This window comes from Colossoma macropomum, unplaced genomic scaffold (genome assembly GCF_904425465.1).
Source record: "Colossoma macropomum unplaced genomic scaffold, Colossoma_macropomum, whole genome shotgun sequence".
Classification (NCBI taxonomy): Eukaryota; Metazoa; Chordata; class Actinopteri; order Characiformes; family Serrasalmidae; genus Colossoma; species Colossoma macropomum.
This window is the reverse complement of record NW_023494786.1, coordinates 1,714,895-1,731,902: the sequence shown is the minus strand read 5'-3', so window position 1 is coordinate 1,731,902 and position 17,008 is coordinate 1,714,895. Positions and strand designations below refer to the sequence as shown.

Genomic DNA, 17,008 nt, shown 5'->3' with positions numbered 1-17,008 from the left:
TACTGGAAGAGCTAAAGGGAATCTGTAAAAGTATGCAGGCCTGTCTGGAGAAGTGGGTGAACTATATAAAAATACACAGGGATGAATATTACTATCTGAACTATTTCACAGCCAAACAGCTTTCCACACTGTGCAGTTCTGTGGCCGAAATGCAGAAGCATCAACAAGTATCCTCCAGAATACTAAACATGCTGTCCTTCATAAAGGAAAATGTAACCGTGACTGATCTGCAGAATGCCTTTACATCAGCACTCAAAAGCCCGATTCAAAATGCAGACAGCATGGATGCGCAGTCATCTCAAATTAAAGATTACCTAATTCGATTCCCAGAACTCATCATGTATGTGGTAAAGGCTGGATACACTGAGGCATCTGCTAAAGCTGCAGTGATGTTCTGCAAGTATTCTGATGATGGGTTGAAAAATGAAGATGTAGATGAAGATGAAGTAATGGACTGTGTTTATGAGAACAGCAGTGACGACGAGTGGGTCGATGAATGGAGTGCGAAATATGATGAGGAACGGGAAAATGTTCTTCAGAATCAGCTGAAATTCACTGGTGGTCATGCACCACAACAGATGAAACCTGCTTTTACCATGTCAGCAGATGAGATGACAAAGACGTTTGAAAACCTGAATTCCTGTCAAGAGAAGATTATGCTACTGTGGGACACCTACTGTGGGAAATTATCAGGACTTGTGTCAGACAAATACATAGGGCTGGATCTTCTAGGAGAGACACTGAAGCAGATGGCAGAGAGGGTCGACCCTGTAAGAAGGGAACTAACTCACCTCCTGGACAAAGGGAAACCCAACCTTGTATCTTGTAATAGTGTTGAAATGCTGCCCCAGTGTCTCTCTTTGTACCTTCATAGAGAACAGCCTCTTCCAACCTATGATGAAATACTGATCTGCATTCCTGAAACAACAACAGAAGATTTGGAGCTGATCATCAGAAGAGCAGTGCAGTCTGGGAGCAGACATGAGAAGATTTATTCTCTCCTAAATGCTGAAAACCTGAATCCTGAAGTGGCAAGAGTTCTCGAGTCCAGTTTTTGCCACTTGTCGCAGAATCAAAATATAACAGAGGCAAGAGAGTACAGTTTTGTCATATTCTGCAACGCCAAAGCACATCACAGTTACGTTCTAACAGCTTTTGATGAATACAGAAAAACTCTACAGGCCAAAGAATACAAGGAAATTCAACAGCTCTTGAAAATAAAGCACAAGCTCTCAAATCAAGTTGCAATCCCAGTGAATATCATCCAAGAGGAATTCCGTCAGAACATAAAGATGGTGGCATCTGCTAGAGCAGGCATGGGTAAGTGACTTTTTTGGTCCCTATTAAATTTGTCTATTGTGCAGAATTAATTCTGTTTGCCTTATTACATGCATGTGTGATACTTTTGATGTGAATATATTGTTTTCAAATATTTATAAACAAGGCATGAAAAAGCACAGGCTAACTATAAAGGGCACTAACATACTTTTTTTGCCACAAGGAAAAACACTTTTTGTGAAAAATCTGATCAGGAGATCAAAGGACCAGCTTACCGGCCAAGGATTTACCCACAAAACCATCAGCATCACTGATAATGAGATAAAACCAGGATTCATTTATGAAAATCTGAAGCAATATGAAGACAACCCAGTAGACAACATCCCCAGAATTTTCCATTTTGATGTACCACCTGTGGTGAGCTTCAGTCTCACTTATAGTAATTAGAAAATAATGCCCAGATGCTCCTGTTTTGTCCTTGTGGCTAAAATGATACTTTTATGATAAGCATTTAAAGAACATTTAAACAAATGTTTGTAAATTGGTAAGAGATCACTATATATCATCTTCAACAGTGAGAACCACAAAGCAATCTCCAATATTTTTTTTTACTGTAGGTCTGTAAAGGACTGTACACATTCCTTGTTCAACTCTTTGTGCTGAGATGCTTCCAGAGCTTGGATGGTTGCATTTGGAAATGCAAAGACTGCCACATTTACTTGGTCGAGTATACAGAGAGAAAACTCAGACGATGTGACCGAGAAAATTCAGAGGTATGGAAAATGTAATATTTACAGTACCGGTCAACATTTAAAATATACAAAACAAACCAGAGATGTCATTGCAATGTTAAAGAAATTTTAACATTGTTTCTAAATTTTGAGTTTTCTCATTTAAAATTGCTGATCTCAAGTATTTCTCCCCTTTCTAGATTTCTACAGAACTGGAAGATAGTCTGTTGGAAATGTTTACAACTGTCCGATGCTTTTCCCCTGAAGACACTCTAACACACTTAAGTGAGACCATCAACAACAGTGATAAAGCGTCTGAATTTCAGTTAATGGATGACTCAGAGTTCAGGAGTGAGGGATCTCAGAGGACCTACCAATACCTCAAACATTTTCAAGGAAAGAGCCTTGAAATGTTTAAATTTGACCGACGGGAATGCCCTGATAGTCCACAGGAATGGTTGAAATGCATTTTACATTACTGTAAAATCAGGAACCCATCATGGGCAGAATTGTGCCACTTCACACATTTTCTTAATGTGCAGCTGAAGAAGTGTGAAGAATCTGTGTTCTGCAGTGACATGCTGCGCAATGACTTAACTGGCTTCAGAGACTTTGTTGTGAAATTTATGATCACAATGTCCACAGATTTTACCATGCCCTCACTGGCAACCTCTGATGAAAGTGGTGGGTCAACAAGAAATGAAGATAAAAATGAAGGTGCAGATGATGTTTTGAATGAGTTTCAGATTAGAAAACACTGGGAACAAGAGGCGCATCCATATATCATGTTCAATTCTGATGGAGTGTCCATGACTTTCTTGGGGTTCCACATTCAAAATTATAATGCAGTTGACGTCAGAACTGGTAAGGTCATTGAGGAGAATGTTATATCCAAATTGCTCTTTGACCAGTTGAGGGTCCAAAGAGTGCCAATGAATGTTGACTTTAAAACACTTCATCGTACAGAACAGCTTGAGATTTTGTGCAGAGTGCTGGGAGTGCAAGAGAAAGACCCAGATAGCACATACCAGCTGACACTGGACAATGCTCTGAAAATCCTTGCCATTCACATGCGATTTCAGTGTAACATACCAGTGGTGATCATGGGTGAAACTGGATGTGGGAAGACACGACTGGTTAAGTTTATGTGCGACCTACTAAGGAAAGATGATGACAAAACAAATTTGTTGATGGTTAGAGTTCATGGGGGCACAACATCTGACATGATCTACAAGAAAGTTGAGCAGGCAATTGAAGTTTCCAAAAGGAACAGAGATCTTGGCATGTATACTGTTCTCTTCTTTGATGAAGCAAACACAACAGAGGCTCTATATGCAATCAAAGAGGTGATGTGTGACAGGGCCATCAAAGGAGAACAAATTGATGCACCTGACCTGAAATTCGTTGCTGCCTGTAATCCCTACAGAAAGCACACACAAAGTGCAATAGAACAGCTAGAGAAAGCAGGATTAGGGTATAGGGTCCGTGCTGAAGACACATCAGAAAAGCTTGGACAGATTCCAATGCGGCAGCTTGTCTACAGAGTACAGCCATTACCTGCAAGCCTCTCCCCACTAGTGTGGGACTTTGGAAAGCTAAATGAACATACCCAAGAGCTTTACATCACAAAGATGGTTGAAACGTTCTTCACAACTGAAAATCTGGAGGAACGACATAAATCAGTGTTCACAAATGTGATCAATATATCTCAGACGCACATGACTGAGAGTAATGAGTGCAGAATGGTAAGCCTCAGAGATATTGAGAGATGCATGAAGACAGTGATGTGGTTTTATCAGCAAAAAGATAAATTGTTCCCTCTTATTGATCAGAAAAAGAAAAGGCCTGATGGCACAGATCAGAGAAGAATTGATGATATAATTCGATCACTGATCCTTGCAGTTGGAGTTTGCTACAGTGCTTCCCTTGAAGACCGCAATAATTTCCTAGAACTGACTGCTAGAGCCCTTTCCCTAAATGCCCAGGAAATGCTTGAAGAAATAGAACTTTGTCAAGAGGTCTTTGTTGACAATATGGACATCCCAGCTGCTACAGCAAAGAATGATGCTCTAAAGGAGAATGTGTTCATGATGATTGTCTGCATGAATTTACGACTGCCTCTCTTCCTTGTGGGAAAACCTGGAAGTTCTAAATCACTGTCCAAGACTGTGGCTGCAGATGCTTTACAAGGGAAGTCTTCACGTAGTGAACTTTTCAAGAGTTACAAACAAGCACAACTCTTATCATTTCAATGTAGTGCTCATTCAACATCTGATGGAATCATTTCCACTTTCAGGCAATGTGCCCAGCTTCAAAAGAAAAAGAATCTGGATGAATATGTCTCAGTGGTGGTACTGGATGAAATAGGGCTAGCAGAAGATTCACCCAAGATGCCCCTGAAAACATTGCATCCTCTTCTTGAGTGTGGATCTATTGATGATGAAGAGCCTGAGGATTATAAGAAAGTTGGATTTATCGGAATGTCCAACTGGTCCCTAGATCCAGCTAAAATGAACCGTGGCATCCTTCTGTTCCGTGCTTCTCCAAGAGAAGGAGAACTTGAAAAAACAGCTAGAGAAATCTATTCTGCAGCTAGACCACTCAGTAAAGAAATTGAGGAAAGCCTGCCTACTCTCACCAAGGCATACTCAGAAATCCTTAAAAAACAGGTCAATGAGTTTTATGGCCTCAGAGATTATTACAATTTAATCAAAGTGATTGTTACCTATGCACAATCTTCTGAACCCTCCACTGCTGACCTGGCAAGAGCTGTCCAACGAAACTTTGGAATCTTGGATTCAGTCAACAGCCTTGACATCTTCTCTGAGGAGTTTAATGTTGAGGTCAAACCAGCCAAAACAATTGACCTGGTGAGGGAAAATTTGCAAACAAAGAAGAAAGCTGGTCTTGAATCAAGATATCTTTTACTTATGTCAAGCAATAATGCTGCACTTTCCATACTGCTGAGCCTGGGAATCATCAGTGATGATGACACAGAGATCATCTTTGGCTCAGGATTCCCACTCGACCAAGAGTATTCTCAGGTCTGCCGTACAGTGAACAAAGTAAAGACTTGCATGGAGACAGGAAGGTCAGTCGTGTTGCTAAACATACAGAATCTCTATGAGAGCCTCTACGATGCCTTGAATCAGTGCTACGTCAAATTAGGAGGGAGTTATTATGTGGATTTGGGGCTTGGTGCCCATCGTGTGAAATGCAAAGTCAAAGAGGGCTTTCGACTTATTGTCATTGAGGAGAAAAATGTTGTGTATGCACAGTTTCCAACACCGCTTCTTAGCAGGCTTGAGAAACATTGCTTGGAATTCAGTACCATTCTTCCAGAACATGCAACGCAACTACAGGCTGAATTAGAAAAGCAGATTAAAGATATCTTTAAGATTTCTGGCGACACACAGACATGTGATGCCCTGATTGGATTCACACAGGATTCATGTGCATCAGTGCTGCTGCACTGCTGCCCTGAAATTCTTTCAGAGCACTGGGATACAGGCCTGAGAGATGACATCATTCGCCAATGCAAATGGAAACTGGTGCAGTGTGCAACTCTGGACTCAATTATACGAGTGAGAGAAAATACAGAGGAGATTCAGAATGTTTATTTCAAGCAGCAGACTCACACCAATCTGATGGATGTAATAAAGAAGTACCGGCGTGACAATGAGAAAGGGATGTGCCTTGAGGTATTTAAATATTGCACATTTGACCATTCCAGTTTATCAATTAAACTTACATTCAAAGTTATGAATAGGTACATGGTAGATGTTTTGTTTTAAAAAAAATTACAAAAAAAGTACAAATCTAATAATACAGAGGAACTGCTCCTTCTCTGTTTTCCTGTGCTGCAGGTATCTACATATTCTCTGCTTTTGAATCAGAGAAACTTGAAATCAATAAATGAAGAATTAAACATCTCCAAAGAGCAATCCTGCCTCCTTCAGATCAGGGAATTCCAAACAGAGCAGGCATTTTGTGAAGCTGTAAGGTAAGGCTCCTGTTTTTAGGTGAAATCTCAAAGGCTTCAAAAGTTTTTAAATGTTTTATATAATGCTATAATTCTTCTGTGCCCATCCCCTTTCTTTTTTCACGTTTATCATTTCGTCCAAGCCAATTTAATTGTTTATTAATGGCATCCATGTACATTTTTACTTCTAATCATTCATATTTAAGAATGTTCATTGTTTTCTGGCAACAAAGTCATCTTCAATTGTATCATCTTTTGTTTGGTAGGAATCATGATATCGCTATTCAGAGGCTTACGAACGCACACTTCAATTTGTTTGACAGATGCTTTTCTCTAAAGTGGAGAAAAATAAATTAATTAGACCAAAAAAGATAAAAAAATTTGAAACAAACTTTATTAAAAAAAACACTATTAACAGTATTAAACAAAAGAAAATAATACTTACTAGAAACTATTTTTTTTAACTTAAAAGTTCCTTTAAATACTTGGACAAAAATTGTGTATAAAAAAAACCTGCATCATGAAAGTAACATTCAAGAAAATCTTGGATTTTTCCTTTGCCTCAATGATAGCTTTAAATTTACAAGGGTTCTGTTTGCATTTAAAAAAATACTTACAATTCAAAGCATAGGTAATCTACATAAAAATTTCATGAGCACAGAAATGTGAAAGTAACATATTGCATGTGTTTTACCTGTGTGTATGTTTGTTAAGGAAATGCTTTCAACCAAACTCAGAAGGCAGAGTTCTGGTGCTGATTCAGTTCTACTTTGAGAACTCAAAGTTGAGTCAGCGGCTGCTGTCATGTGCCAGGTACGAACTGTGGACTGTATTTTGTGGCATTCTCTCTTTAAGCAGATAATTATATACAATACACTGTATACTGTGCACAGTTTACTGTGCAAAAGTCTGAGGCCACCCTTCCAGGGAAAACATCCATTATGTGCAAATGGTTCATTTCTCAGTGTCAGAAAATCACACAAGAGCCTCAGAAGCCTCAACAACTAAATATGTCAGCTGTACATATGTATATATATATATATATGTACAGCTGACATATTTAGTTGTTGAGGCTTCTGAGGCTCTTGTGTGATTATATATATATATATATATATACTTGATGTATTTTCTTCACATATATGCATGTGTGACATCAACAAATTTAAGCTATTCAAAGCTATATTGTTGTTCTTCCTGTTTTCTCATTACGTACATATGAAAGACAACAGTTACTTTTATATTTTAAGGTATTGCATCACAAAACTCTTGAAGGAATCTGAGGACAGTGTCACAGTTGATGTTGTTCTCCTGATAAGACTTCCACGGATATCAGGAGGATGTGGATACATTGCCATGAGTGGTGGTAATGCATGACTGATATATACATGTAACATGGCAACAGCAAAAAAATCCTTTCTTTCGAGCACACTTTATGTAATGCTTTACTCTGTGAGCATGTTTGTCTCATCGTCTGCTTTATCTTTTTATATATTTGCAGATGAATGGGATTGTGTACATTTGGATGAGCTCATGCCAACAAAAGGACTTCCTGCTGATATGCAGACACTATGCAAAATGCCAGTGTCTAAAGTTTTTGGACAAAGCATCATCCATGATGAAGGTATGTTGTGTAGTAAAGCAGTTAATAATTAATAGTTATTTTCACAAGTAACAGCTTGTGAAAAACAAACCAGTTTCTCCAGTGGTTCCCCAGTGGTTCGTAAACATCAGATTGTATTCTTATGCATTATGCTGACAATTACCAAACTATTCTAAAAGTCACTTCCTCCAAAATACAGGGGTTCACCATTTATCTGCTAGTTAGAATTATTGTGACTGCCATAATTGTTATAGGTTTAAGAACTGATCAGAGAACAAATATATTAATTAAAAATGTTACTCTATCAAACTGAATTCATTGTAGTGTTCTTACAATAGCAACTGATAAAAGAACATTATTAAGTTCACAAGTTAACTCTGCTCAGTTCATCGTATAAAGTGACAGGTTGCATTCTAACTTTCTCTGTTGACTTTGTAGCTAGTGTTGCTTGGCATCGTCCAGAAGTTTATTCATTCAGGTTACTTTTTGTGTAAATGTATGATTTGTATAAATTTGTATGTGTGTATGTGTATATGAATTCACACTGACTGTTGATCTACTGATACAATTTTTAACAGATGATATTAGCAAGCGGTCCCCTGAGAGGGTAAGGAGTACATATTGAGATATTTTAACACTATGTGTAATAAGGCTTATTCTTATTGATCAACATCACTAATAAGTAATTATTCATTTATTTTGCATACAGAATAAGCTAATTGACACACACCTGTTAATTAAGATGTCCATGCAAAAAGCAATTATCCAGCTGCAGGATAAAGCAGACAATTCACACAGAGCCCGAAAGCGAGTTGAAATTCTTCATAATCTACTTCATGCAAACAATGATGGTGAGTTCAGGCACTTCATGCACCATGAACACATTGATATATTCAAATACAGAATCACACTGTGCCTTCTACTACTGGCACATTTTGTGAATTGCATTGGGTACTCTCATATAGTGGCACCACCAGACCCAAATTACATTTCCCACAGTGTCCCATGAACTTTCCTTTAAATGCTTTATCTTGCATTGTATAACCCTTTGTGAGAGAGTAGGCATGCAGATTGGGTGGTGCATTGTATAAATTATCAGTGAAGAAAGAAACATTAGCCAAGTTTCTGTGCTACAACAGCAATTATACATGTCATTATCATTATAACTTTTCAGTGTCAAGAAACTTTTTTAAAGCCTTGGAAAAAAGAATTGTTAACATCTTGTCTGCTCGAGAGAAAGAGAAAACAGAAAGTTGGGTCATTACTCAAGCTCAGTCCAACAGCTTTGTGGTGGAAGGAACGTCCTTTCGGTAAGGACAATCTTTTCTTGAATGAAATGGTTTGATTTTTTACCAGTTAAAAACATAAATTTGCCAAATTAAAGATGTGCATAGGTTTGTTAAGACTTTTCATTTTTAGGGACCAAAGGTATAACACATTAAATTATTTAATTTTCTTTTGGGGTGATGCAACTAAGAGTTGAGTGTTGGTCCTGTCATCAGGAGATTGTAATTTCAATCCCCAGTGATTCCACAGCTATCCGTTACTGGGAGTCTAAGATATCATAACTGCCCTCACGCTCTGTCCTTTTTCTCCCCCCATTTCTCAGCATAGTGCTAGCCAAACATGGGCATAACGTAACAGAATTAGCAGTTACTAATTCATGTGCCAGCCTTCACCCTCCTAGCTTGGTAGTACTGTGTGACTGGGGGAGACCGAACTAGTGGGTGGAACTAGACATGACTAAATGGGGGGAAAATGTGTAAAAATCCCCAAAAAATTTATATTTTTTAGAAAATACAATGCCATGCATTATATTTCTCTCTGACACAAAACCCAAAGGAATAAATTCTTAAGTCTTGAAGTATTAAATGTACTGATGTATTTTTCATAATGCACATTCTTTAACTGTTCATCTTTAATGCAACGATCAATTCCATTTTAGTTTAGCATGTTTTCAAAGCTCTCTACATTGATGTGTCATGATGTTTGTTGCAATCTCTTTAAGCCATGTCCTGTGGATTCATTTGGAGGATGCTGTGGCCTCTGCTATGGCCCCAGTCTTTGCAGTTGTGGATGGAGACAATAACTTGGATCATGTGACTGCTAGTCAGCCATGTGACAAAACTGAGTTGTGGATCAAGATTTTTCAGGAAGAAGATCTCTTGATTGTTCCAGCCTTATTAAAGTAAGTTTTTCTTCATTCAGTCAAATTTGATTTGTATTGAATTAAGGATAAAGGCCAACTAGTATTATAGTTTCTGTAAATCAGGGCAGCAGCCACATGTACTGCTTGTAAATGTAAAAATAAAATAATGAAATCAAATGGATTTACATAGGTATTGACAAAAAGAAATGATTAGCTTGTTGGTGTTTTTTAATTCACAGACACAACTACTCTGTGCTGTCTACGAGCAACACAAAGGAAACATCAGTTTCATGCAGATTTCCATTCAGCTGGGTGGTGAAAGCAAGATTTGACCAAATCTGGAGACAGATTCAAAATCTGCCAGGTACTTGATGTAGATACTGCACCGTAAACACAATAGACAAGATTTATGGAGAACCTCATTTCCTAGACCAACAGTACATGAGCATACATGTGTTTTTATATGTTTATCTAATATGGACTAATTGCTTTACATATAGTGAAATTATTACTATACTAAAACTATACTATATTTTACAATACAGTGTTTCCAAGCCATTTTAACAACATTTTTCAATAGTTTTCTAGATAGGGTTTACACGTAGATGTAACGGGACCTTTAATTTACACATCATTACTTTAACTTTTAGCGTTTTTTGTGTATTGTGATGCAAACTAAGCACATACATAAATTAGATACATTCACCATGAATAAAAAAACATGGAAGTCTTTATTGTAAGTCTTTACTGAAAGTCTAGAAGTCTTTATTGTAGTGAGTCCAATCCAGATGACCTTTGGAGATTTGGACAGAATTGAATTAATAGTGGATATGTTGCACCCAGTTCTTGTTCTGTAGAGTGTTAGGATTGGAATGAAATGGTGTTTACACTACACTAATAGTGCTATACAGCAGAAAGTTAACACTGAATATGCACACCCTCATACATCATCAAGATTGTAAAGAGGCACCTATAACCTGAAACTCCATGTGATATAATGCAGAAGGCACCTAGTACCAAAACTATTTGCATTGGAAACAGATTAAACTAACTCTTATAACACATCATGTGTAAGATTGTGCACAAAAGAATCACTAACATCATGCAGCATAAGTATATACATTAAATGATGCCTAAGGTGCTATTGGTCCTCCACTGACATCAGGGAACACCAGCGATGTTTCATTAGGTGGCATGTATCAAATTCACATCCACATGAATGTTGCTGACTCCGGGTTTCCTAGCAGAACATCACCCACAGCATGATACTTCCTCCACCAGCTTGTCTTGTTCCCATAGTGCATCCTGGTCCATCTCTTCTCCAGGTAAAGGGCACACACTTACCTGGCTGTCCATGTGACATACAAGTAGACAGGACTCCTCGGACCAAGCGACCTTCTTCCACTGCTTTAAAGTCCAGTTCTGATGCTTGTGTGCCCATTGTAGGCTCTTTCAGTGGTGGACAGTGGTCAGCATGGGGACTGACCAATCTGCAGCCCCATACACAGCAGAGTGTGATGAACGGTGTTATGACATTCCTACCGTAATTATTAATAAACATTTCTGTGACTTGTGCCACAGTAGCCCTTCTGTCAGTTCAGAGCAGACGAGACAGCCTTTTTTGCCCTCATGCATCATGGGTTCCCAACACCCGGTTTGCGGTTTGACCCTCCTCGGTCCACTGTAGATGGGTACTCACCACTCCTGACTGGGAGCACCTCCAACATCCAACACGTTTGCTTACTGTCCAATACATCCCAGACCTTATTTTTACAAAATAGTTATACAGGTTGGACAGTAATTGCCATGACAACCAAATAAACACAGATCATAGCTACAGGAAGATATCAACATAATGAGATATGATCAAAACAGATTTTTTCCAGATTCCTTTCTTCATTATTTTGTTCCAGATTGTAATACTGTGTTGTATATGTTTAAATTAGTTTAGTTTTGTTTAGTTGTTTGCTTGTCTGTTTTTCCCTTTAAATACCCTTAATTTGTTTCTTCTCCTCCCAATTTCAGAAATGTCTAAACTGGAGCAAATAGAAAAATGCGAAGAACTGATCAAGTTCCCCTGGCTCTACAACATTAAAAGCACACACTCACTCTTTAACACGTATGCAGAAGACTTGGTGAGGATGTCTATGCCTGAATGTCCCTATGAAGTCAATCAGGTAAATCTTCATAAATCAGTTTCAGACATTAAATAAAATTCATTAAAAATAAACAGAGCTGCCTGGTTACAGTTGTGTGTTAATGAAAGTATGTCATGCAAATACTATATGTTCAGATAGGGTTTAAAAACTAGATGATTCATTTGATCTTTTCCTTGTTTTTATTTGTTAGGAACGTTTAAGTCTAAGTCACAGTAATACATTGAGCTCTTGTCTTACATAAAGTGCCCTCCACAAGTATTGGCATCCCTTATAAACATGAGCAAAATGCTGTAAAAACATTATTGCTTATCTTTTTGACCTTTCTTTCAAAATATTAACAAAAATCTTATTTTTATTTGAAGTACAATGATTGAGAGAAAAAAACTTAAATCTTACTGTGAAATGTCATGATAAGTACATGATAGAATATATTCCCAATCATATTTAATGTTTATAAGTTCACCTGAGCAATTAGGAGCACTTTAATGGTCAGATTGGGGTATAAATATAAGGTGACACACAGGCCAAATTTCCTCAGTCATCCATCACTATGAAAAAGACCAGAGAAAACAGCAATGATGTAAGATAAAGAGTTGTTGAGTTGCAGAAATCAGGAAATTTTACATGAAAATATCTAAACAATGGCCATTTCCACCATCAAGGCAATAATTAAGAAATTTAATTGCTGCCTTAATGTACAATGATTAAAGCAGCTGGAGATGTTAAGAATCTGCCAGGAAGAGGATGTATATCTATGATGATCCCATGCACAGTGAGAAGGATGGTTCAAGTGGCAAAAGAATCCTCATGGATCACAGTTGGAGAAATGCAGACATTAGTTAGTCTTTGGGGGCAGAACCTCTCCCAAATTACCGTCAGACTTCACCTGCATGACCAAAAGTTGTTTTGGGAGGATTGCCAGAAGAAAGCCTTTGCTGTCAAGACAAAACACTCAAGTACCTACAGTTTACCAAACATTACTAGAATTTTCAGTGGGGCTGTGTTCTGTGGTCAGATGAGACCAAAATAGAGGTTTTTGGCAACAAACTCCAGAGGTGAGTTTGGTGAAGACACAATGATAACCATGCAGAAAAGTCCCTCATCTCTGCTGTGAAGTATGGTGGTGGACCTGTGATGTTGTGGGGGTGTAGCTTTTCAAAGGTCCTGGGCAACTAGCTCAAATAGTAGGCATTATAGACTCCACCAAGCACCAGCAGATATTAAATCAAACTTTAAACTGGGCCATGGTAGGATCTTTCAGCACAATGATACAAGCGGGCCTCAATATTAAAATAGAATGGTTCACTCTCCACAGAATCAAGGTTTTGCCATGGCCATCCCATCCCCTGAGCTAAATCACACAGAAAAGCTGTGGGATGAGCTAAAGAGGAGTAAAGTGTGAACCTTGGAATCTGAAGGATCTAGAGAAGTTCTCTGTGGAGGAGTGTTCTTAGACCTTTTCCCATGTGTTCTCTAGTCTCATTAAGCATTAAATTAGAAGACTCAGAGGTTATCTTTGCAAAGGAGGCTGCACAAAGTATTAAATGAAGGAGTTCCAACAACTATGGCACATTCAGATTTAAGAAAAATACTTTACAGTGAGCTTTATTTTTTTTCCTTTCAATAATTGTAATAAAATAAAGGTGATTTTTTGTTAGTATTTTGAATGAAAGATCAAAAATAATAAGCAATAAAGAATGTTTTTACAGCCAGTTTTGCTCAAGTTTACCAGGGGTGGCAATATTTGTGGAGGGAACTGTATCTTTTCTTGATGTAGAACAGTCACATAAGCAAATGGAAGCTACATAATAGCCTGACTTAGTTCTGGGTTTTCCTTGAGTAGTTGAGCTTATCATTTTAGTTCATTGATATTATTGGCATTTCACATTGACATAACACTGTGTTGCAGGCGTTCTCTGTGGCTTTGGTGGAATTTGCCAAAAACCTCTACAAGGACTGGATGCAAGCTGACCCAAATGATGTGTCCCTGCTTTGGCTGCATGTGACATATGAGGGAATGCGTGACAACCACCAGATCTTTTGTAAACTATTACAGCAATGTGGGGACATGATCAACACCAGAGACGTGAGAGAGGCAACTGAGGTATCAAGGTTTTTCCTTTTATAGCAAAAAATGGAAGTGTCCTTTAATATGTAACAATAAAAGCTTTGTCTCTCTAAAACTAAATGTATTATTGCTTTTCCATGAGGCAATATGCACGGCCTAACTGCATAAATACTCACCAGTACAAGTCATCACAGAGTTAATTAGTTTAGCTCTATTTTATTGCAAAGTAGAAATTCGATGAATATGACATGCACATAGAAGTAATTTTAAAAAGTGTCTATTTTGATTATCTGCACCAGGAAAAATGTTTATTCTGCACCAGCAAAATGTTTATTCCATTAAAGTAAGGATTAGGATTACAGTTAGGATTTAATTTTGAGTTAAGGTTAAAAAACAAAGTAAGATGTTGTCACACACACACACGTGTATAATGAAATTCTAATAAAATTTAATTAAACAACTTGTTCAGGTTAAGTATTTTTAAATTTTTAAAATTTTAAAAATACTTAATAATTATATTAAAAACTGTACAGAAGTCTGAAATGCCCCTTCCATCATTTAATTTCCAGTAAAAACATCTATTAAGCACAAGTTATTGATCTTCCAAGAGATATTTCTGAGGAGATTAGATATAAGGTAATCCCCCTGCATAAGGAAGGAGAAAGTCAAAGTCATCATCATTATCATCATCGTTAACCGCTTAGTCCAGATAGGGCCGCGGTAGCAGTTGGGAGAGCAGAGAATCCCAGACGACCCTATTCCTCACAACTTCCTCCAGCTCATTCCCGAGGACCCCAAGCCACTCCCAGGCCAACTTGGAGATATAACCCCTTCAGCGGGTCCTTGTCCCAGTAGGCCGTGCCTGGTACAGCCCCACCGGGAGGCGTCCAGGGGGCATCCGTATCAGATGCCAGAACCACCTCAGCTGGCTCCTCTCAATGCGGAGGAGTAGCGGCTCTACTCCGAGCTTCTCCTAGATGACCGAGTTCCTCACCCTATCAAATAGAGTGTAGCCCGCCCCCCTACGAAGAAAGCTCATTTCCGCCACTTGTATTCACGATCTCATTCTTTCAGTTATTACCCACAGCTCATGACCATAGGTGAGGGTTGGGATGTAGACTGACTGGTAAACAGAGAGCTTCGCCTTATGGCTCAGCTCCCTCTTCACCACTACAGTCTGGTGCAGTGACCGCATTACTGCTGCCGCCTGTCCCAGCCTGCGGCCAATCGCATGATCCCTCTTTCCATCACTCATGAACAAGACCCCGAGATACTTAAACTCCTCCACCTGGGACGCGTCCTTTCACCTTACCTGGAGTGGGCATGCCATCCTTTTCTGGGCTAAGACCATAGACTCAGACTTGGAGGTGCTGATCCGCATACCAACCACTTCACACTCAGCTGCAAACCGCTCCAGTGAGCGCTTGAGGCATCCATGTGATCCAGCCAAAAGAACAACGTCATCTGCAAATTGCAGAGACGCCACCCTCCAGCCTCCACACATAATGCCCTCCTGACTCTGGCTACGCCTTGACACCCTGTCCATGAATATCACAAACAGGAGTGGAGACAGGGCCCAACCCTGGCGTAGTCCAACGCTAACACTGAAAGAGTCAGACTTAATGCCAAGTATACTAACACAGCTCTCACTCCAGGAGTACAGTTGGCAAACTCCCATGCCCCCTCAACAATCTGTGAGAGGGTGAAAAGCTGGTTCATTGTTCCATGGCCGGGACGGAATACGCATTGTTCCTCCTCAATCTGAGGTTCAACTATCGGTAGAAGTCTCCTTTCCAGCACCTTGGCATAGACTTTCCCAGGGAGGCTGAGCAGTGTGATACCACGATAATTGGCACACACCCTCCGGTCCCCTTTCTTAAAATAGGCTGGCAGCTTCCACAATGGAGGTTTTGAACAGGGTCCATTCAGACTCCATGTCCCCTACCTCCTCTGGGACATGAGAAAAGCTCTCCCGGAGGTGAGAGTTAAAATCATTCTGAACAGGGGCCTCCGACAGTCATTCCCAGCACACCCTCACTATTTGCTTGGGCCTACCGGGTCTGACCATCAGTCTTCCCTGCCATCTGATCAAACTCACCACCAGATGGTGATCAGTTGACAGCTCAGCACCCCTCTTCACCCGAGTGTCCAGAACCTATGGTTCCAAGTCAGATGAAACGACAACAAAGTCGATCATTGACCTTTGACCCAAGGAGCTCTGGTACCATGTACACTTATGAACATCCTTGTGTTCAAGCTTGGTGTTCGTTATGGACTATCTATGCCTGACACAGAAGTGCAATAATGATTCACCATTCAGGTTTAGATCGGGCAGGCCGTTCTTCCCAATCACGCCTCTCCAGGTCTCCCAGTCATTGCCAACATGAGCATTGAAGTCTCCCAGTAGGACTATGGAGTCTGTAGGCTGGGCCCTTTCCAGAACCCCGCCCACTCGCTCCAAGAAGGCCGAATACTCCGACCTGTCGTTTGGTAAGCACACAGAACAGTCAGAGTTTTCCTCTCTGCGATTTTAATTCACATTGAGGCTACCCTCTTGTCCACTGGGACAAACTCCAAATGCACGGCCGCCAGCCGGGGACTCGTGAGTATCCCCACACACCCTGGTGCCTCTTACCCTGTGCAACCCCTGAGTAGGAGAGGGACCAACCCCTATTCAGGAGTTTGGTTCCAGAGCCACTGTGGGTGGAGATGAGCCCAACTATATCTAGTTGGTACCTCTCAACCTCCCGCACAAGCTCCGGCTCCTTCCCCCCCAGTGAGGTTACATTCCATGTACCAAGAGCCAGTTTCTGCCACAGGGGCCTAGGCCGCCAAGGGTCTCTCTGCCGTCTCCTACTGCCTATACAGCACTGCACTGCTCTCCCATGCTGGACATTGCGTGTGGTGGGCCCACATGGTCTCCCCACGTTGCCTCTTCGGGCTGAGCCCGGCCGGGTTATGTGGGCTGCCCGGCCACCAGGCGCTCGCCGAGGGACGCTACCCCCACGCCTGGCTCCAGGGGTAGGTCCCAGTGATCCTCT

The 17,008-nt window shown here is 40.0% G+C and overlaps 1 protein-coding gene across 1 annotated transcript; it reads left to right on the top strand.

Moving 5' to 3' along the window:
• The first annotated feature begins 281 nt into the window (after positions 1-281).
• Positions 282-15,312, top strand: LOC118797240 (E3 ubiquitin-protein ligase rnf213-alpha-like). Its single transcript, XM_036556523.1, has 7 exons — positions 282-770; positions 2,210-5,277; positions 6,706-6,804; positions 9,600-9,700; positions 11,766-11,917; positions 13,809-14,003; positions 15,184-15,312. The coding sequence occupies exons 1-7, from the start codon at positions 282-284 to the stop codon at positions 15,310-15,312; spliced, it is 4,233 nt and encodes a 1,410-aa protein (XP_036412416.1).
• Positions 15,313-17,008: the final 1,696 nt, after the last annotated feature.